This window comes from Amblyomma americanum, chromosome 6 (assembly GCF_052857255.1).
Source record: "Amblyomma americanum isolate KBUSLIRL-KWMA chromosome 6, ASM5285725v1, whole genome shotgun sequence".
NCBI classification, from domain to species: Eukaryota; Metazoa; Arthropoda; class Arachnida; order Ixodida; family Ixodidae; genus Amblyomma; species Amblyomma americanum.
The window spans coordinates 31,719,834-31,742,305 of NC_135502.1; the positions used below are offsets into that span (position 1 = coordinate 31,719,834).

Below are 22,472 nucleotides of genomic sequence, written 5' to 3' on the forward strand. Positions count from 1 at the left end.
GAGAAAAGTGATTTATTTTCCCATAAAAAAATTTAACCGGAAATTAAATTTACAAGAAAAGTAGTTTTTTCATTCCCCTACATTTTCCGCTTGGAGGTGGTCAGCGTGGAACTTAACTGAAAAAAAATTGGCAGTGGCTTAGCTCGGATATGCCAGGATATACGTAGCGAAAGCTCGTAGCATACGCACATACGTAGCATATACGTACCGGCACGTAGTATGCACGTAGCATAGCTTGTTTAGCTATGCTACGTACATCTTGATTGGTCTTGGTTGGTCACGTGGTGCGGTGCGCCCACGGTGGGAATGCGAGCACGACGAAACTGCGAGTACGGGGCCAACAGTTCTCTCGCACTAATACTGCATTTATTTAATTGCAGTTATGCTCTGCAACTACTTTACACTTCATCGTGTGCCAAGCTCCAAGACCTCTCTGCAGTCTGTTCAACGAATCACTCAGGGTATAAATCACTCATTCCGCTGGACACTCGCATGAGGCACGGCTACTAGGCAGTACTTTTTACCATTGAATTCACATTTGATGGAAGTACCCAACAATTCTGGACGTCAGCAGCTTTGATCGAGAAACAGCTTATGAACGCATTTTTTTTTTCACTTAATGCACGATTTCAGTATAACAATCAATAAACCCACAGACCACCCGACGGCAGTCCTGCATTTTTTTTTGTTGCTATTAACGTTCTTGCTATCGTCTAAAGCATTCACAATTGTTTTTGTTATGGAAGTCTTAACTGCTTGATGCGATCAACGGAAACATGTTAAAAGAAATATTTTGCTACATATCAGAATAATGGTCCATTACCTTCAATATTTCCGTAAGAGTATCTTTAAATTTTTCAATATTCAAAATTGTTGTCCGATAGTGTTGGACATGGTTAGACGATAGGCTAGCCACTAATGCGAATGAAAAATGACGAGAATAGGAACCTCTCTCTGGAAATCTATCTTTTCGAGTGCAAATAAACCATATGCTTCTTAGTGACTCTGAAAACTGGAAAGATAAATCTTGTGCTCAGAATATTCCAGAAATACAACACCAGGAAACACAATGCTCAAATTCTGTGACAACATCAGTGTATGCTGCTGATTCCTTGTAAACAAAAAAAAAATACTTTCGAGAAGTCTATATATTGTCACGGAAATGACCTATGAAGTTATTTCAGACGGGACAAAAATTTACAAAAATATAAAAGCAAGGGAGGCGGGCGAAGGTGTCCCACGCGACAACTAGACGAACAAAAAGCGTACTGCACATTATATAAGCTCTGCCCTATTTGCGCTGGTATGCGACTCTACGTGAATTTTTTCTCATGAAACAGAAGTTTCAGGGGGGAAAATTCAGCAGGTCTTCACTCCGCTGAAGAATAGTGATCTATAACTGCAGTGTGGATGCGTCTTGCACAAGACTGAACGCACAAAAAAAAAGAAAGAATAACTAAGTAAGTTACCCAAGGCTGCCTAAGTCGCAATTTCCAGAGAAAGCAAACAAACAATCTCCCTTTTTTCATGTACCTAGGTATATTTATGCACCCTTCAATCACTTCAATCAGAGATACAATTCAGGGCCCGCTTGCCCATGACCGTATAGCCTTATTCGCTGTCTAGGCTCTTTCTTGGTTTTGTGTAAAAGAAAGGAGCCGCAACTGTGTCACGGTGTCGGTGGACAGATTTACAGCACAGTGGAAAAAAAAGACACGAACGCTGACAGCTAACTGGTTTTTAGTCCTTTTGTGCACGTCCCAACACTGATCGCAGATCCACCGCGGTAGATAAGCCATTCCGGGCTAGGGGCTCAACTGAGGAAAACCAGGACATAATTTCGGAAAACATCATTTTCGCACCTTTGAGGTATGAAATCGTTCAAAATTGCTGCCAGGTCTCGAAGCCTTTTATCAAATCATAATTTAAGAGACTCAGGTACCGATGTGCCCAAGTAAGCACGGACGATTGACGAGGGTCAGGATCAGCACGCGGCAAGTGCCAGGTATAACACAAGGATGCGGACTGTGGGCTATGGGGTTCTATCGTCCCGAGGCGACTAGAGTTCTGAGGAATGCCGTAGTAGAGGGCTCCTGATTAATTCAGACAGCCTACCGTGTCCTGACGCCGCACATCATACAGGCGGCGTCTTGTATTGCGGGATGGAACTCGCGACCTTGGAATCAGCAGCCGAAGGCCAAAGCCACTGACCCTCCCGAAGAAAAAAAAATGCATTTCTTCATTAAAAAGCCCACAAGGACACTGCAGTAACAGAGCTTCTGTTAGAAAAACGCTTCCCAGTGCATTATATCAAACCGTGAATACGTTTCTTCCTTTCAAGTATCCGCAAACTGAATAGACGCCGTGAAAGCAAGCATAATATTTCCACCACAGCACACCGCGCGGTGTAAGCGAACGATATGGAAGCTGAAAGACAAACACTCTACATTTCCACGCATAAACCAGTTGTTGTTGTTTCCATTCCTCGCCAGATTGAGCAAACCGAGGAATCCGATTCGTAGGCTATTATTCCGCTCCAGGGCAACGTCGATAAAATAACGAGAAATAAGACCAAAAAAAAACCCCAAAAGACGATAAAAACAAATCGGACTCGTTTGCTTGCTTTACGATCAAGATTCGGCCAAGAAAAACAAACACAGCTGACTTTTCTTTTTTCAATAGCGCATCTTCAAAGCGAGCGCGGTGGCCACAAACCAAACACCGGGGTTGGCGCGGGTGTGGCCGATGCGGCCCCGCCGCCGCTCTTTCGGAAGAAGCTGCAGCGTGTTTGTTCCGCGGTGCCAAGAGGCGAAAATGCGAGCACGGCAGCGTCCCGAAATAAACCCGGAGGCATCGCAAACAGTTGTGCCAGTGCGCGCCCGTTGGGTCAGAAAGACCTGATAAACGCGCTGGAGCAGAGGCAGCATCGCCAGGAAGGGAGCCGCGCGCAGTTGCGATTTCGATTGGCGAAATCTGGGGGAACCTTTTCGTTGTATTCTTTTGTTGTGCGTATATGCAAGCATGTTTGAGTGTTTGTGTGTTGTGTGCCCTTCTTTGTCCCAAGACCGGATGAAAGAAGTCTCGGAAACGACTTTCGCGGGGTGAACTAGAGGTGTGCTCAGCCCGGTGTCAAGGACTGGGAAAAATGCCGCAGCATTGTACCTGCTGGAGAATAGGCGGCTAAACGCGGATGATAGTCCTCCCGCTGTCGCACCTGCGTTGTTAAGAAATTTTTAATAGTTCATACCTCAAGTTAACAATCGAATGCGTCTAGTAATTGCGGTTAAACATCTGAAACAAACAGGAAAATAACAATCGCAAGTATTCCAGATGTGCAAGACCAGCCTCCTTAACGCAAGCGTTTTCGTATTCGCGTATGAAAGCAACTTTCCTATTAGGTGTCACATCTTTCGTCCAGCATGTTTCGTCTCTTTGGCCAGCGAAAATTTCATGACATCGTAAAAACTATTTCAACGCTTTTCTGCGGCCAAAGAAGCCGCTATTGATGATCATCCAGCGATAAGCAGTTGCACCTGACAGAAACGAAGCAAGAACAAGGATACGTATAAATGCCAAATGCGTATTCGCGCACGCACTTAACTTCGTGACTGGGGAAACTAGTTTCTCATCTTATATTTTCCACTCCCACGCAATTCAGGGGCTTTGGAATTGAATTATTTGGACGCTGGGTCCAAGGACGACCCGGACTCACCACCCGCCCACACGGGACGCGCACTCCACAGGCAGCAGCATCCGACGAGCCAGCCCAGTTGAAGCAGCCAGCGGCTCGCTGCGGCGAAGCTCCGCATGGTTTTCGCGATGGTGGGAACTGGGCTCACAACGCATCCAGCGCAGCCACGGCACGCACGCACGACACGGCGACTTCGTCGGCAGTGAGGCGGCGGCGACCGCACTTCTTCGAGCGCAGCAAATAGACCGGTGGGAGCGCCCCGCTAGCCTCCAACCTTGGTTCTTTCCCTTTTAAGTGCAAGGACGACTCGCGCACTGTGTGGCTGACGGCGAAATTCCCGGCGTGCGGAGCGATATCCACGGCGCCTGTAGATGCGACGTTCTTTCGGTGTCGATGATCCGATCGAAGCGCACTGTTGCACGATGCAAGTCGCGAGTACGCCGTTAGCGCTCAATAGTGAGGTGACCGCGCTGTATCGATGTGAGGAAGGCCGCGGTGGCTCAGTTTAAGAGCTTTGCTTGCTTGGCTCGTCTCTACCACTTAGTGATGAGAGGCCTTGCAAGGTTCTGCCCGATATATGCTGGATCTTTTTGTGTGCTTTTTTTTTCACCTCAGCTACTCACGGCTACGTCGAGCACTGCATACACTGGTCCCGTCTTTCGAGTGCCGATGTGGGAATCGTAAAAAATAAACAAAAGCACTGCTTCCACCATCAGACGGAAAGAAAGGAAAAAGAAACCATACGGAAAACTTCATCCGCCGGAAAACGGCCACCACACAACAAGCACTGTGATCTCAAGTCAATTGTCTCAAATTCTCTAAATACCCTGTGCCTGCTAATCTAGGACGACTTCCGGAGCAACGGTCGTGACTGGCCCGAGATGTGCAAAGCACATCGCGCTCTTGCCAGTTGGGGGAATGCGCTGGGCACACTCACGCACTCACGCACAGGGAGGGCACCGCGCACTCACTACACAGGAGCAACGAAACGCTCTCCAACCGTCGCCGGGACAGGCGCGAGCGGAGCGGGCGTCAGCGGCGCGCGGGTCCGGACTCCGAGGAGGGCTTCCCGCGAGCATCGACACAACGGCCGGGATGCGAGAGAGTTTGCCTCTTTCGGTCGAGGCGCGGCGGTCGAGACGCGCCTGCGGCCTGCGCGGAACCGTCGCGTGGGGCGCTGCCCGCCCAGGCCACCGGCTCCCGCGGTGGGGCGCCCCAGTCGGCGTCCCGACGACGCTGGCACCGGCGGTGATGCGGATCTGCGGATCCCACGACTCGCACGTGTTCGCTCAGGACGGCGCGGTTTTAACCGTTATCGCTGCTACCGCTCGTCGCTGGAGGAGCGGAATCAACGCCTGAGGCGTCTACTTGACTGCGCGCGCGATGCTTCTCTTTAACAGCTCTTTGATCTGCTTCTCCCAGCAGCGCATAATAGCTTCGATGCTGCATGCTTAAGAACACCATAACGGCCGCGCAGGTTTTAAAAGGAGGAGTGCCGGCGTTACTAGGTGTTCATGGCGCTGATATCTCTTAAGCTCTCTGCCGGTGGTTAGAAAGAGAAAAAAAACTAAATGTGCCTCGTTAAGAAATGCAGGCCTGTTTCCCATGCTCAGCAACACCATTACCGCCAGAGTTTTTGTTCAAACCAGCGAATGTAATTATCATGATAATGAAAGTCATTTGCGTATACTGCACAGAGGCAGTAAGGAAGGCGTGTGATTTTTATTCAGCTCACGATGAAATTATTACCGTTAATTAACCCCCCCCCCCCCCCCCCCCCGCACACACACATACGCACGCGCGCTCGCACGCAAAAAGCGGCAGTTACTTTAAAGAACTGTGCCGTTTTTACGACATCATTAGATATTGGTAAAACTTTCTAGCTACGTTCAGTGCAGTCTTCTGATCCACTGTGTAAATTTCGCAGCAGGGCAGAGTTTTGTTCGAAGGCAATTTTTTTTTTCATTTCGCGGCCTCAATCGAGGCGATTTATACGGGAAACCTTGGACGTGTGACATTACAAGACGCATAGTCGCCGATATTCACTCTGCGAAGCACAAAATTTCCAGCTTGCCTTTGGTGATTTAAGGATAATAATCGTCTAAGCTGCCAGTTTCAGTTCCCAGTTTCGCCGCTAAAGGCACACACGACATGTTTAGCAGCAGTACCTGTGACAATTGGAGGCATATGGGAGAGATCTTGTTCTTCAGTGGGCGCAGTCTGGCAAATAATGATGATTCATGACTTCATAGTTTGGTCTGTCATGGCGTCACATTTTGGTCGAAACCCGGCTTCGGTTTAGGTTTCGTGACTTTTGGTGTTTTGAAATGGTACTTCTTGGCATTTTCAGAAACGGTCATTTGTGCCGGAGAGAGGGATCTCTAAGGAATGCGACATGATTATCAAGTCAAAATGTTCAAAAAAAAAAACTCCCTGGAGTTTCCTTTTAACGCAAGAGTAAGGCAGCCATTCTTTAGATTTGTTCTACGTCGTTCGCAATCGTACCCCAGTGCAATCGATCAAAACATGGACCGCATGGATGCAGGCAAGTTCTTAAAGGACAGAGGCTGCATGCGGAATGAATGTAAGGCTTTGAAGGAGCATTGATTAAGCATCCTCTGAAGCTGCGCCAGAATGGTAAGCTGCCTTACTAGCACGTTAATTTACCACATCTGCAAGAAGAATGGCTCCACACCGTGTCCGAAACACAAGTAAAGTATAGGTAATAATAGCACATCGACAAAGATTTATTCTGAGACGATAAAATTGTTTTGTTGATCAGTACGCTAAGTTCAGGAGAATACATGAAGCTAGTCACGTAAGCTTTTCACGTGCATTAAAAAGAAATGGAAACCATCGCTTTCCGGAACAGATATTGATTATTCAGCCATTCCAAGCTAATTAGTTATTGAGGATCTTTAAGCTGAATAACTAATGAGCCGTAATACTCGAACCCTGTTAAGTACTTTTAAGTATTGACTTTCCCACCCTCGTTTCTCTCAATTCATTATCCATGAAGTCCACTCGAATCGAAGGTCAAAAACAAGCGCTGCGCTCGCTTCGTTCCGGCCGGTATCCCTACTTCCCAGTTCTCAGAGGTTTGTTTTGGTTAAGTTATCGTGGGCGCACAGGGCCAATCATTATTTCAGGCAGGATGACGGAACTTTCCCTGGCTTGGGCTGCCTGTTCATCATGATTTACCGCTCGGCAGCTCTTGGGCCCTGCCTTCCGGTTAGGCTCTATTTGCAGCTGTCCCGCTGGCCTTGCTTCCGGCTGCTCATCCTCGCAGCAATCAGTGCACCGCTTTCATCCTTTCTTCGGCTGTCATGTCGAGTCAAAGCAGACGCCGCCATCATATGAGCGTGCGAACCCCAAGTAGTTGAAGTTGTATCGGTTCAAACACTGCACTCAAAAGTTCACTTTCTTTTTCGCTATATAGGTTTTTTTTTAAATTTACAAATTTTTATTATAAAGGCTGTCAGAGATACGCCAGTGCAGTCTGTGCAGGTGGACTGCATAAAAAAGCGGCCATTATGCCCCTGATATGTATCATTATTTCAACGATAAATTAACTAAAAGATTCTTTTTATCTCCAAGTTTTAAGGCCAAAGTTATATTGCGAAATTGAAGGCCCTGATCATCAAAGGTGAGCCCTGCTAGTAAATTTCTCTAAACAGCAATGCGGTTCGAAATATTCAATGTTAAAAATAAGCGCTTTAAAGCTCGTTGAGTCGGAAGTCCCGTATATAATATCAATAAAATGGCATCGCTAGCATACTTGAGTCCATAAAATACAGACGCTGTTTGTGTATTAGATGGTGCAGAAGTTAACGTGATTTCCTTAAAGTGACACCAAGATTAGGCCTTCAATGATAAGAGGTGGCCAGTTCCAAAGCACCTCCTGCTTTCCAACCACGCCAGACCAAGCGACACCGAGTGATATACGCTCACCAGCCTGCCGTTGCCCGGCCTGCAGCACGCGGCTGTTGAGAAGCGTGCCGCTAGAGAGCGTACGCATCTCGCTCGCTCTTACGCAGAGGGCGCATGTTGTGATGACGTTTTTTCATATTTTTGATGCGAGTGCCCAGCACATAAAACGAGCAGGCAGTGCTGGGGCATTGCTGCAGAGTGCCGAAACTTCTGTGTGATAGCGGTTCTAGAAGGTGACTGACCGGAACGATGCACCGTCGGCATTGTCGTACCCGTAGCTCCCAGCACAAGGTGCTGCGTGAGGAAAGTTGTCCATACGTGATATGCAATTCTTCTCTGCCGACTTTTTTTTTCCAAGTTATAGGTTGTCAGTCTGAGAAGAGCAGTCCTTACACGAGTGCATCCCTTACACAGGTGTACACGGCGCCCGTGGCCGACAAAAAATAAACAGGAAGGGAAGAAAGGGAAATAAAGGACAAAATAAAGAAGGAGACAAAGAACAAATAGGGTAAGTGGAATTGAAAGAAGGAACAAAGGGGATAAATGAAAGAACTGAGGGAGGGAGGGAGGGAGGGAGGGAGGGAGGGAGGGAGGGAGGGAGGGAATAAATAATGAAGGAGGGAGCGAAGAAAGAAATACAGAATGGATGGAAGGAAAAAGAAAAGGAGAGAGAGGGAGGGAGGAAGAGAGAGAGGAAGAAAGTGATTGAGGAAATAAGGAATGGAGGAGGGAGGGCAGGATGGAATGAAGGAAGTTTGTTTATGTTTACGGGGGTTTAACGTCCCAAAGCGACTCAGGCTATGAGAGACGCCGTAGTGAAGGGCTCCGGAAATTTCGACCACCTGGGGTTCTTTAACGTGCACTGACATCGCACAGTACACGGGCCTCTAGAATTTTGCCTCCATTGAAATTCGATCGCCACGGAATGAAGGAAGGACGGAAGAGCGAGAGGAGGAGAGTAGGGGGAAACGAAGGAAGAGGGTAAGGAAGGAAGGAAGGAAGGAAGGAAGGAAGGAAGGAAGGAAGGAAGGAAGGAAGGAAGGAAGGAAGGAAGGAAGGAAGGAAGGAAGGAAGGAAGGAAGGAAGGAAGGAAGGAAGGAAGGAAGGAAGGAAGGAAGGAAGGAAGCAAGAAAGGAAAGGAGAGGAAAAAAACAAGGAAGGAGTAAAGGATGGAAGAAGATAAAGACTCGCGGTGAGGTCAGAATAAAAGGCTTCTGTGAAACTACATTCTACAAGTACACACCTATTCAGCCTTGAACTGGCCTCTGATTTAAGCCAGCTGTCAAAAACAGAAGGCGGCAAGGGTTCGCATTGAAAATCCCCGCCGCACTGCTTTGCGCTGCCGTCCGCTCCATTGTACATGGCGCCGCGTAGATCCACAAACTTCGCGAGTTCCTGATGACGGATGCGGAGGCAGATTGGGATCTCCTCCTCCCGGCGGCAGCGGCCTCCTTGGGGCGCCGCTGTGATGAGGAGGAACTTGGACGGCGAAAAAGGATGGAGGACATTAAGAGGCAGCGTCAGAAACGAAGAAGCCGCCGTCCAGGAATACGCCCAGAATCGCCTGCTTGAGTGTGCGCGTGCCGAGAAATTCCGCAAGTGTCCCGGCTTTTCCTTTTGCCACAGACGTTGCTGAAAGGCCGAGGGAAACACTCGGTTCTTACGTGACGTCCTTCCATTATTCGTTTGCGTGTTTGTGCGATAGTATGGCGCCACGTCGTCGTATACAGACTGTTCTCGTCTCTCTCGTGGATCGCGCTTGAAAAACGATGCACAATTTTGCCTCACTCATCCGCACGCTGCACTGAAATAACGTAGAAACTTTTCCGAAAAAAAAGCAAATAAGCAATAGAAAATTCGCTACATGCGTTCGTTGTTGTAGCCTGCATGTGGCTCATGGTTCTAATAGTTAATTCGCGAAGCGCTGTGCGTTGAACATAATAGTTTCTAAGTGTTTCAAGTCACCATTGCAAACTTTTACACTGTAGTAGGCAGCAAAATCTGCCAACCTTCATTCTACAGTAAACTGAAGTCACGTCTGCTTTTGGGGAGTGTGCTGTCGAGAAACATTCGTAATATTTTGATATTTCGTTTGCTATATTTTTGTTGTTTTGTTCACCTGAATTTGTTATTGATTTTTGCGTTAACATTTTATTGCTCTGTTTTGATCTTATATATGGCCTTCTCACACCGCTGTGCGCCCCCCCCCCCCCCCCTCCCCATACACACACGCTTATGAAATGTCCCGGATTGGATTTTTAAGGGAGCAGTAAATGATGATGAAACCCATGTATCCCCTGTTCAATTATTCTTTGCTGGTCGTACAAGACAGAAGAGAGGCATAATTTCCTCTCCTACCCAGGTTGCCCGTTACAAGACGTCTCGCTTTAAGGTCACAAAATCCTCATCCTACTGCTGTGCGGGTCTTCCTCCTGGAAGAAATGGTCAAAAATAGTGAGATAAGGAAAAAATAGCATTTCTTCTGATAGTATTGAGGTGCCCTTCGAAAAAGAATATGGTAGATTATAGCGCTCATGTCCAGCCAGCAGATTAGCATTGATCAGGGATACGAGTGACGCGTTTGCGTGTCGAGTAAGGTGTTATCTTATTAAATTATTAACATTTCCGGAATTTTACTGCGCAAATTATGGCTTTCAAACAGAAAATAAGTGTTCTCGCCCTGCAGAGAAGCACTGATCTCATTTTAAGGGAGTGAAAAAAACAAGAAAGAGAACGGCCTTGGATCCTAAGTAGTACATAAATAGACCGTGAGAATCGGGGGTGACATTGACGTCTCGTGGACCACTTTTAGATGACCCCCTTGCATTTCCGGCAGCGAAAGAAGCCATGAGTGGCCTTCAGACTGGCACACGATTATAAATGCTAAAGAAAGAAGAGATGCAAACTGAAGCTGGTCGGCGGGACCTCCATAATTCAAGGTCAGCGCTCGGAGGGGTCCCTCCTTCCTATCAGAGCCTGTTGATGCGTGTGATCAGCGTCCACGACTCATCGCGTTCCGCCTAGAAGGCGTACAACTTACTTTCGGCAATTCCTTTGCACTTGGAACTCTATATTTTGACGTGGTAATGTAACCGCTTATGATGCGTCATCGTCGCAAGGCCGCTCCAAGCGACAACAAACGCCACACTCACGGACCAACAGACCACGTTCGCGGAAAAAAGGGGAGCACCCCAGCATCCGGTTATTACGCCCAATTGAGCATTATCATGGTCGCCGCCGTCCCTGGAACCGTCAGCCGTACCCCCCGCCTCCCTGGTGGAGGCGGTCATCAATAAACGAGGTCAGCGCTTCTATTGCACCGCTGCCTACCGCCACCACTCGTCTTCGCGTACCACCCTCCGTTCCATTACCGTGACACTTTTACTTTCCCACCAGTCCAACGAGTTTGCAGTGCTGGCCCCCTACACACTGAGTACACTGCTACAGAGGCAGTGCTTTCACTGTAAGCAGCACAAACACTTTCCCGGAGTGGACCACCCAACTCCTCATCGTTCCCAGCTCATACACACACTGGTGGCTACGTCGCCTTAACCTCCCGCGATGTGCCCTCGAGTTTGTCATCTGTACGCGTTGAATCCATCTTCACGGTCAAATTAATCTTGATGAAGATAGCGCCGGCACATCCGCTTGCTTCCCAGAGAGCGAGCGAAAAAAGACGGGGAGGGGTGTCGGGATAGCCCGGCCGGACGTCGCCAATAATTCTGCTAAACTCAGTCAACGTAAACGCGTAATTTCGACCCAGCGCCTCTTCTGCTTGGTTGTAGTGGGCTGCATGAGCTTGGCTGCCTACCCTAATAGGGGACTTCTGACGTGGTTTGCCGGAAGTAACGCATGCTCGATCACTTATGGCGTGGGCTACATTTCGTTCTGTTTTATTTCGGTGGCTCTTGCTGTGCAGATGCACTGAAGCAAGGCGTCCCCGTCGTTCGCTGTAGGTAATCTAATCAACATGCCCAACCTGATGTATCTCAGGGCAAAGCAATTCCTTAACAGAGCCCAATTTTTGAGAGGACTGTTACTCTACGTAAAATCATCCGTGAACAAACACTGGTCAGTAAATAAACAAAAACCAGTTTTGCAGCAGGCAGGTTACATCACGAATCCTTTTTTGATTCACCCCTTTTTGTGAAAAATAAAAAAATAAAATGCGCGGCGTGTTGTTTCCAGACAGAACTTTTTTTTTTCCTGAACGAGGCATAACAACGAAAACAATTCTACTTTCCATTTATATTTGATGCCACGGGAGCGAAACAATGCCGTCTTTAAAAGTCATTTTGTATTCCTGAGGTGCATGTCAAAACGATATTGCTCTAAAGCACGTAACAGTTACGTCTTAATAAAAATATCACATACTTCATACTGTGCGATAGCATTGCAACCTCGCTAGAGCAAGAACTCGCCGTCCATCAGCATAGTCACGCCTTGTAGGGGTGTGATATATAATAAAAGAATTGGCCGTGAGCGGGATCCGAAGCCACTGCGGCGCGTTCTCTGCTGCATTATAGACCACTGCGTCACCGCTGCAGTCTGCCAACTCGCTTGCTGAGCTTGTTGTTGTCATTGATGTTAGCCTAACAAAAGATGGCACGTATTCACACTGAGCTTCAGTTTCTTACGCTGTGTTTTGCACTTCATTGTCTTTATTATAATTAATTCTTCCAAACGCAATATGCAAAAAAAAAAAGACGCAATGAAGCGCTTGCTGCCGCGGTGGCTCAGTGGTTATGACATTCGACTGCTGGCCCGAAATACGTGGGTTCGATCCCGGCCGTGGAGGCGAAATTCTAGAGGCCCGTGTGCTGTGCGATGTCAGTGCACGTTAAAGATCCCCAGGTTGTCGAAATTATTCCGGAGCCCTCCACTATGGCACCTCTCTCTTCCTTTCTTCTCTCACTCCCTCCTTTATCCCTTCCCTTACGGCGCGGTTCAGGTGTCCAACGATATATGAGACAGATACTGCGCCATTTCCTTTCCCCGAAAACCAATTATTATTATTATTATTAATTTTCAATGAAGCACGATATGATGTGCATGGAGTGGCACGAGACGGCGGGAGATTTAAGTCACCGTAGCCGAGTAGCATAAAAAAACAAGGGATGCTTAAGCCTAAAAGTGCGTACTAGAGCATGCTGTCGCGTCAATAACATTGATCGTCCTCCTAGGTATCCTGATCATCTTTTCACACTGCATATCAGTCGCTAAGTGTGAGAACAGCTGAGCGATGTCACTTATTTGTGACATATCATTGAAGAAACATAGCCAAAAGCTAGATTCACTAAAGTCTGTCGCTGTGATGTTCCATTGGGAGAATTTTCTCTTTTTCAGGAATCTTGAGGAGCAACATTTGCCAGCATGGAAAAATCGTCTGAAGTTTCAGGCAATTTTAAGTAGCCAAATTGTGTTACTGTTGACAAATTGACGGGATTTTCAAGCTGCTCCAGAGAAAGAGAGCCCGGAATAGGGATCTGGGGTCTAATTTTGGAAATTTTCAGTTACGGCACAGAATATTACTGAGCTCTAGTGCAAGGCGAAGCTTTGTCTGCATAGTTGTTGACATTTCAATGCGCATATAAAGTCCTTGAACTGCCTGCATTCATATGCATTCAGAGTAGCCCTGTCGTTCACGTGACATTTGCGACGGTAGAAGAAGCTGTTATTTGGGCAAACCTTTGTTCCTCGTCCGTACCTTTTCAAACTTCAGATTCAATTTTTTTTTCAGTTCTTTTTTGTTCTTGCCCGGCCAATGGTTAAGAAAGGAATGTTTTAGGTCCTCTTGTATAAAAAATATCGATTCTCGCAACAAGTCCAAAATTCGCCGACGCTCGCACACACCCCCTCATAAATGCACCAGCCGGACTCTAAGAGTTGAAAGGCCTTCGCAGCAACCGTCTCCATCGTCAAGACGTGCGGCTCGCGGAGAACTCAATAGAGCCTGCCGCCGAGAAAAAGAGATGAAAGCCGGCAAGCTTACGACAAAGAAATCTTTAAGATGAGTTCGGAAGGAGGCTTGAATTTTTCATAGCGCGCTGCGGAGTCATCCTCGATGGCAAGTCAGGAGACATTATGCAAAAAGGGACGCTCGCGCTCTGCGCTTCTTTTGCCGTGGTGCTGGACATCGCTGACAGGGAAGTGGCCTCATACGAGCTCTCCTCGCATACATACGCGCAGAAAGAGGAATATTCTGCGCGCTCTTATCAAAAGATTACAAAAACGTGAAGAAAAAAAGTAATATGACAAGAATAAAAAAACGGAAGTCTGGCCTGAGAGTACTTTCACACTACTGTGAAAGCCACTCAGGATGTGTCCAACGCATATAAGTCACAATGCGATAGTTATCAGCGTCCAAGAAAAGGAGCCGCGCTTTGAAAGCTTCGGCTCTTTGTTGTTACACGGGGACCTGGAATCGGAGCAGGGAGGCAAAGAAAGCCGAGACCGATGAGGGAGAGTAGTGATGGATTCGGAGCAAGTGAGAAAAGGGCAATCGGGAAAAGAAAACTTGGAGCACAGTTCACGAGGAGATACGCCGTTCGCTTTGAAGATGAACAATTGCTAATGCAGTCACGTCCTTCGTTACGCCAGTGGAAGTCGCTGCTTTGTAGCATCAGCGATGATTGTAGTCGGTGAGATAAGACGAGCGTTTTTCCCTGCAAATTTAGCAGTCCGGGCATGACTGAGCCAAAAATACTCCAGCTATACTAAACATAGAGTCGCCATAAAAAGGAGCAATACATTTAAGAGCAGAAGGAGAGAAAAAAAAAGAGAAACTGGAAAATTAGGAAACTGCTCAGGACATAAACTGGTGGGCGAAATTCTGAAAGAATTTTGATTGTAATATTTTAAATGGACACAAACTTGTGGTCGCCTGAAACTATGGCTGTCAGGCAGGTGGTAATGAGTTGAAAATTTTTTACTCAGCGTTACGCTAAAAAAGCGTGCATATCCTTATCGAAAAAGCAGTAAATATTTTGTTATGCTGGCACTTGCTAAATTTTGCGCGTTGTCCTGAATTTTCTCACCGATTAGCAAATTTGAAATGCCTCTTTGTCGGACTTTACTTCCAGCCTACGTAGTTAGCGACGCATTGACTCTTAAAATTTGGAACGCAAACAAATGATATGATCGGTCTCCTGGGCGTAAGGCGATGCCTTCTAGCAAGTTTCAGTCGCAGACATTGAGCGGAATATGATGTAATAGGATTTTGTAATATTTTCCAAAGAGCCGCTCGGCAGTTACACTCGCAGTTCGAGGTGCACTTGCCCCAATTATTGTTCTTCACAGGAACAACCATTCATCAGGAATATGGAAGCTCAGCATAGGCGGTCGACCGTGGCATCACGGTGGACAAAAGCGCTGGCGCCGACCGGGACCGAAAGTGGCTGTACAAAATCGTTTGTAATTCATTATTAACGGCGCGCACTGGTGTTCTGAACTCATTATCATGATTACGAGGCCCTTAGGCTTCTTTTAAGGCAAAAGAAAAACAGACAACCAAAAAATTTGTGTTCGCACCCTTATAAACGTCCTCTGGTGTCTCGTAGCGTTCCCCTCGTATTTCGTCCGCTGTATAGGTATGTTCAGACAACGGACGTCCAAAGGAGCTAGGCTCAGGATGGTGCCTGGATCTATAGTGGGCCTGGAAAATCTTCCATCCCGATTTGGCAATTCATTGCTTGAACATTTAATGTTTACACAAGAGACAGTGCCACGTGCGACATTGCTGTGCTCATTATTGTGCTCTTGAATACTTGCTAACAAAACACCGCTCATCATTACTTTACGTATGTCCCTCGTCTCCCAAAGCTACTTTTCGTAAGCAAGCAATGTGACTGTGCGCGTCGCCGTGCTGCAAGATTTAGATTTTTCCACACTGCTTATTCAGGAGTCTGCACCTAAACTAGTGACCACCACCATTTAAGGCTCATGTGTCTACTCAAATTAGAGGAAATCAGCACGAAATTAAACCGTCCTTGTTCAATTAGGCCATGTGCATGAGCTTGGCTGCTGATGATACAGACAGAATTTTTCATCCGTTTTCGGCGGTGCGTATGAAGGATGACATTCCATGCTTCTTATATCACTGGGATTTTTCTGTTAACGAAAAATCCACAATTTCTTGTCGCCGAAGAGAGTGCGATCACGGTCTCTTCTACCACTAGACAGATGGTGTGCTTGTTTATACCGACCGACTCCCAAGAATAGCACAAGAGATGGCGCCACGTGCCACAAGTAGAATCTTTGTGCGTTCTTGCAGACCTACACGCCGAAAGTTGTTCCTCGACGCTTCCGCTACCACCTTTGTAATTTTAACTACCTTTCGCGAGTAGAACACCTGTATAAGCGAGATAATGCGCTGGTGATAAATTAATTTTATCAGGTGCAATATATTCTTGAACATGGATGCGACTGAATTTTGATGCGATCATACGCAGCTACTAGAGAAACACCATTTTATGACCAGTGTTCACGGCATTCTGAAATTGAGCAACATGCCGCAGATTTGGTTCCAACCACCGTGACCGCGTTTAGTTGTAACAGAAATGCAAATACTCTTGTTAACCGAGCTTTCGACGCGGGACAAAGAATTTAAAATTCCAAAATTTCACCCGAATCCGCAAACTACAGTAGGATCAAGGCCGTTACCTCAGTTCTCGCACATAAAAAAAAAGAAAGGTGGTATTACCTGCCGCGAAAAGAGAAGAGGAAGGAACCAATCCACAGAGAGCGAGGAGTAAATGGATCCAGCTCTTTCGCAAACCAAATCGCTCGCGTAGCGCGAGTGCTTTATGAAAGACTGTGCACGTGTCAAGCAACGCCGCCAGCCCGTCAAGAGGCACTCGTCTCACGAACCAGAAGTGATTTTGGTGGCTATTGCGGAGACGGGGCAAAAAGAAAAAAACCGCGTATATTCGCCTTCGTACCGCTCTTCTTCCTCGGAATAGAAAACACGGGCCCCAAGAAAGAAATCTTTACCACCCATCATGTGGAAACCGCCGAAGGGACAGCTGCCAGCAGCATCGCGGCAGTGCTGTATGAAAGACAAGGGCGGTCGTCGCATAAACTGTGCCCCCCCCCCCCCCCCCCTTCTCCCCCCGCCGAGGGAAATGGCCGCGGCCGCTCCTTTAGGCGTGAAACTTCAGCGCAGAGATGGCCGCCTCTGTGGCCACGCATTACAGTCTCGCCGCGCGTTGTGCCGGTTTCATTCTGACTGCCAGAGCGTGGAAAGAATGGGTGCTGACAGCAGCGCCAAAACAAAGCCGCCAACACTCACTCGCATCGTGCTCTTCTCTTCGTTCCATCTCTCATTGTTTCTTCTCGGCTGCGCTATTATAATAATCCCGCAGAGAGATTTCGTTCCTTTTTTCATGTTTTACTTTCGAAAGGCTTATTCGTACGTACACTCGTATGTTTTTCGTTTTGATTCCTGTTTATCGCGCCACTGCTGGGTGTCATAAAACGCAGCCGAGCACGCGTCTAGACGGCAACAAAACGGACGAGGGTCTTCACGCTCGGGGCATGCTTTCGTGAGTGCAAGAAGCAGCTGAGCAAAACTCATATCCGTTTCAGACGGCATCGTCGTAAAAGAGCACGAAAAACGAGACACTAAAGAAACAAGCGAACAGCACGCGTAGATTATTTAAGCCACGGTGCGCAGTAACGCGCCGACGGCCCGTTAACAGCTGCTCAGCTTGTCTTCCCAGCTCGTTAGATTAGTTTCTGAGCTAACGTGGAAAGGGACATGGGTTGTAACTGCCCGTACACTGCGTCGGCATTGCATGGGCAGGTCGCGGGAACGTAGGGTGAAGCGAATGTCACGCGAACTTTTCGAGTTTGTCTTTTTCTGTGACACGCACTTTGGCATTCACCTCTAGTTCATGCTCTGGGCGGACTTTTGCGCATAGCTGCAGCGATATTCGAGCAGTCCCGGCAGGCAGACATGGGCGCTGTAAAGTAGGCAAGTACACATGCGTTGCATGTCCATTATTGCATAACAAGCAGGCGCACAGAAAAGGTGGCTTACAATGTCATCCTTTACAAAGACGCCTTGCCTGTCGCATCCAGTGATCCGGATTTTCCCCAAGTAACATCGAGGATATGCTGCTTTTTTTCTCATATGACTCTTACGCTTAGTCGTTAGGCGCTCTGAATTGACAAAAACACGGCATGTTGCGCTGTGCGTGTACTGAGAAGAAATGTGTCTCTCCGAGCGGTGGAAACTCTTGCGTCAGGTCTCACGCAACACTGAGCACTCGCTGAAGCAGGCGACGTTCTTTCGGGCCCGAACGGGAAAATATAAACATTCGTGATACCAGCCGCTCTGTGAGTTCAGGAGACTTACTGCACCGAATAAAACACGTGACAAAATTCCCAGGGCACTCGGTTCCAAGTACGAGCGCATCGCCTGATCTACAGAAGAATCTTTAACGCAAAATGGGAATGCCTTCCAGAGCAAGAAGGGGGGGGGGGGGGGGGTGAATAGAGGGCTGCCTCGCGGCCTACTTTCGGAACAGCTCAGCGGGATGGCCTGCAGCAAAACGCCAAATCCTTGGCTCGTCACCGCCTTGAGCCCCACATCATACTAGTCGGCGTGCTTCAGAAGCGGGATAAACTAAGCCTAACCCAAAGAATCTCAGCGTGGCTACAAAGAAGCGAACAAAACGTAGTTTGCAGGCCCGAGAGGAGAGGGTCGTCCTGGTATTCTGTAGACACCCGCGCTGTGGATGACGGCTCACGAGACGACCTAGACGGAGCGGTGCACTCCGGACATTCTATTTCAGACTGCGCGAGTGTGCGCGTCACGCGGTGAATGTTCGCAGAGCAGCCCATCTAGTTCCAGAAAGGCTTGACACACCTGCGCCCGCATTTTACCCCCCCCCCCCCCTCCCTTCCTCCACACTTCCACTCCACCTTGCCTTCCAACCTACATCCTAGTCGACCTGACGACTCGCGCCACAGTCGTGCACCCTCTAACCCGGAGGCCTGCTTCTTTTTAGGCTGGGTGCGCTCAACTTCCCCCGACGCCATTCTCAACCTTCCTTCTCTCCACACGTCTAACTCATCTCTTCCTGCCACCTGGCGGCTGATTTTCTACTGCTTTCACACGTGTTTACCTTCGGTGCGGGGCAAATACGTTGCCTCCGCGTATCTGCACCACCGCGCCCTGCCGTGACTGCAGGGTTCTTCGCAGCTGGAGGCTTCCTTGCCCCGGTTCTGGGCGTGTGGAGTTCTAGCCGTTTGCCACTTGGCGCGTAGGTCTTTCCCGCACTGGTACACCCACTTCGAGTTCGTGCAGGGACCGAAAAAAAAAAACAGAATAAAACAACAGCGGACAACACGCGCGGGCTTTTTCCTCCGCATCGCTTGACGGTGTGGTATTGCTCGACTCGCCTGCCATACGCAGGGCTGGAGCGCCGAAAGTCGGGCGTGCACCCCCTTCGTCATTCGCTGGGAGTCGCTAGAAATCGCTGGAGCGCGGGTTCCGAGTCGGGCAGTGGGAACGGGTACCCAACTGCTCTTCCTTCCGCCTCTCTCCACGCTCTCAACTTGAACGTCTTCTTCGATTTTCTTTCTCTTATGAACGGCGTTTTTTCTTGCAGAAGGAGGGCGGGGGAAATTGTTGTTGTCATGGTAGAGGAAGAGGGTGTCCTGGCAAACGCCTCGTCTGAGCCGGGCGGTGACTGCAGCGCGCGTCGTTTGGAGTCGCGGGTTATTTACTAGAAAATGAGGTGTGTGCACCAGCATCTTCAGAATACTCCCCATTTTTCGTTCTTTCTTTGTTCCGTTATCTGTTTTTCATTTCGATTTTTTTTCTCATCTCAGTACCCCCTCGTCTTGGTGTTCGATTTCGTTCCCGCGTGATGCTGTCCCTTTCACGCGAGTGATGGGAGAGTATTGACGGAGAAGTAGGCGTATGCTTGTTGTTGTTTCTCCCTATGGGGATTTTTTGCCCTTTTTCTCATCGCCCTTAAGTATCTACAACCCTTCAGCGCGAATATTCTGCCGAAATTCGATGAGATGGTGGGTGTCAGTGAAGAGGGAAGCGTGCGTTTTTGCCTAAACAAGAAGAAAGCAGAAACGCTCAGAATGCAAGAATCGATTATGGTTTCGTTGAAGTACAAGCGGCTGTTTAATATAGATTCGCCTGCTTACACTCTTCCGGCTTTATTCTCCGTTGTATGGTTCCGGTAAGAAAACGCAAAGCGGGCGAATGCTTTCACCTCGTTGGAGAAGAAATTCTTCTAGTTAGTGTTAAAATTCTATTTACCACCTTTATCTTCCAGGATCCGGTGTAAAATAAAAATGTTCGTCTCCAACGACGGAGCAACAAAAATAGTGAGAAAGTCGTTTCTTTTATATGCACCTTCATGAAATTTTCCAGCAAAGAAAACAACGACGGGCTTTAAGGCTCGCAGATTGAATCAAGCAAGGTTAACATAATAAGTTATGTAAAAAAGATCAATTTTAGGTGTTTATTTCACCCAACATCAAGAGAAGATTGGTTCCTTAACTTATATGCACAATGCTTTGAAGGGAGAGTCGACTCAATTCAGTTAGAGTTAAGCGCACATGCGTTATCGGCTACCTGCTCTATAATTTTTTTTTTCATAAGGGTGGTGTGGATCACGGTAAGCATAGGTCATGAAACCTATTTAAACAAGGCACTCGCCTGTATTTTTCTTGCTTTAATCTATGGAATAACTGGAAAGAGGTTCGCCTTAGTTTGGTAAGTAGTGAATCGTAGAGCACGTGGCATAGTCTGGTTAAAAGCAATCTTTATTCCCAAGTTTTTTTTTTATACTTCCGCGTTACCCGGTCAGTTTCTGGGAGTGCAAAACATTAGATATTAGTACAAAAATTGTCCAAATGCTCTCTATCTCTTTTACGGTTGCCTAATATCATAAATATAGCTGGTCGAAATCACAGAGAAACAGAAAATAAAATATGCTTTCTCTCTTTTAGCACCTGTCATAGAACTCTAACAGACACTACCGTATGTTATGTGTAATGAAAACATTAGTGTTTATAAAGCAAAAATAGCGGTAACAGTTGCTCTAGTAACACCTGGCTGGAGTGAGATGCAAAGTGAAGAAAGTAAGTCACCATAAGAATGTGGAAAAAGGAAAAAAAAACGCAGCTAGACGTTTTTCACAACATCGAACGACCGAAGGTGTCACAGATGAAAGTTTCTTGATGCGGAAGCAATCGTGACGAGTGGATTTGTTCGCTACCAATGCTCGACGTCGCTGAAATCAACCTTAAAAATAACGGCAGGCACGAGTCAAATATGAAACGAAGACAAAAAACGCCCCGTCGGTTGCCCAATGCGAAGTCTCCTACTCCTAAAGATAGACGAACATTATTTAGGGTGGCTCCGAGTCTCACGCTCCGCATCACAGGGGGTCACCGGGAGGGAACGATGCGCCGTCATATCTGGCGCTTGTAAATAGACGCGCAGAAGTGAGCCGGTGACTCGGCGTCGTGTCGCTATTTTCTGCCACGCTCGAGAGAGCCGCTTGGTACTACTTATTTTCTGCAGGCGACTGAACAGAGCTTCCGAGGAACTGGTGCCATAAGGACCGGAGGCTCATAACGAATTCAGACGTCCCATCAAAATCAGTAGCGTCAGGGAAGACCGGAAATGACGTAAAGAGGAGGAGCGACAACAGCCCACCAGATGGAGAGATGCACTTTCCGGTAACAAAGATGGGGAGCATCAAATATAGAAGCACTTCCTAAGATGATACTTAAGGGCTGGTTAATCAACCAAATGCGAAGATATGAGTGGGCCTCTGGTCCCCAATCATGTTCACCGAGAACACCTAATCACAGTAGGAACAAAAGCTGAGTGTAGGTAACTTTGTAACCACAACACTGATTGCACAAAGGGCTCCCCATTCCACAGACGTGGCGTTATCACGTGACCCAAGCGAAGTCGCCTTTATACTTCTGTTTCGGGGCCTCAAAGCGTTAGACAACATTAGGCCGGTACCGCGATAAAGTAAATTGCGGGCTTTTGGGCTAGCATGTAGGTGGTGCTCTGTTATTGTTCTCGTTGAGGCTCACCAGCTAGCAGCAATCAGAGTCATACATAGCTTATGGGAAGGAAATCCAATCTTCGCTAGCAGTGCAAGGCGCGGTTCAGGTGTCCAACGATATATGAGACAGATACTGCGCCATTTCCTTTCCCCATAAAACCAATTAATTAATTAATTAGCAGTGCAAACAAATTGTACAATGTCTATTGAGGGAGAAAGCAAAAATAGATCGATGAGTAGGTCCGGTGGTGGGTGGTGATGTGAATGCACAGGCGGGATTAGCCTTACATTGGCCTGTCCGCACCTGAATTGTCTTAGAAGGTCATCTGTCATCAGGTTTCAGGTATCAATATCGACAGGGACTCAGTATGAAAAAGATATATTAGGAAGGAATAAATATATAGCCCTACAAAGGTCTTGCTCTATAGGAAAGTAGGCAGAGTTTGGCATACTTCAGTAGGTAAAGAAAAAGAAATAAATGACAGTAATACCAGAGATGTACTTTTTTTTTTTGCACTGCAGTCGCATGGATCATCGAGGTTCTCCTGTGTCCCTCTAAGGTGTTCAGCGCCAATGTGTTCGAATGTGCGCTGGGTTTTGAATATTTATAGACTGTATTTTGCGGTTCTTTTTTTTTTCAATACTACGCCTTCATTCCGATATTCCGATAGGAGGTGCTGTCGGGCTAGTTGATGTTGAATAGATTTCTTTCTGCAGCGCGCAGCAACTTGACGAAGAAACACAGAGATACACGGCGACACCGAAGTGCTGATGATATTGAAGATATTGACAAATAA

The 22,472-nt window shown here is 47.4% G+C and overlaps 1 protein-coding gene across 5 annotated transcripts in view; it reads right to left on the reverse strand.

Moving 5' to 3' along the window:
- LOC144136563 (nephrin-like) overlaps positions 1 to 22,472 on the reverse strand; it is a 590,467-nt gene that overhangs the window by 212,632 nt on the left and 355,363 nt on the right. Inside the window, exon 1 of one of the 5 annotated variants that reach the window (XM_077668965.1) lies at positions 3,713 to 4,834. The exons of the other annotated variants lie outside the window; for them this stretch is intronic. Within the exon in view, the coding sequence (XP_077525091.1) occupies positions 3,713 to 3,809 (97 nt within the window). The 5' untranslated portion in view covers positions 3,810 to 4,834. Of the gene's footprint in view, positions 1 to 3,712; positions 4,835 to 22,472 lie in introns of those variants that run through there. 5 annotated transcript variants of the gene reach the window in all.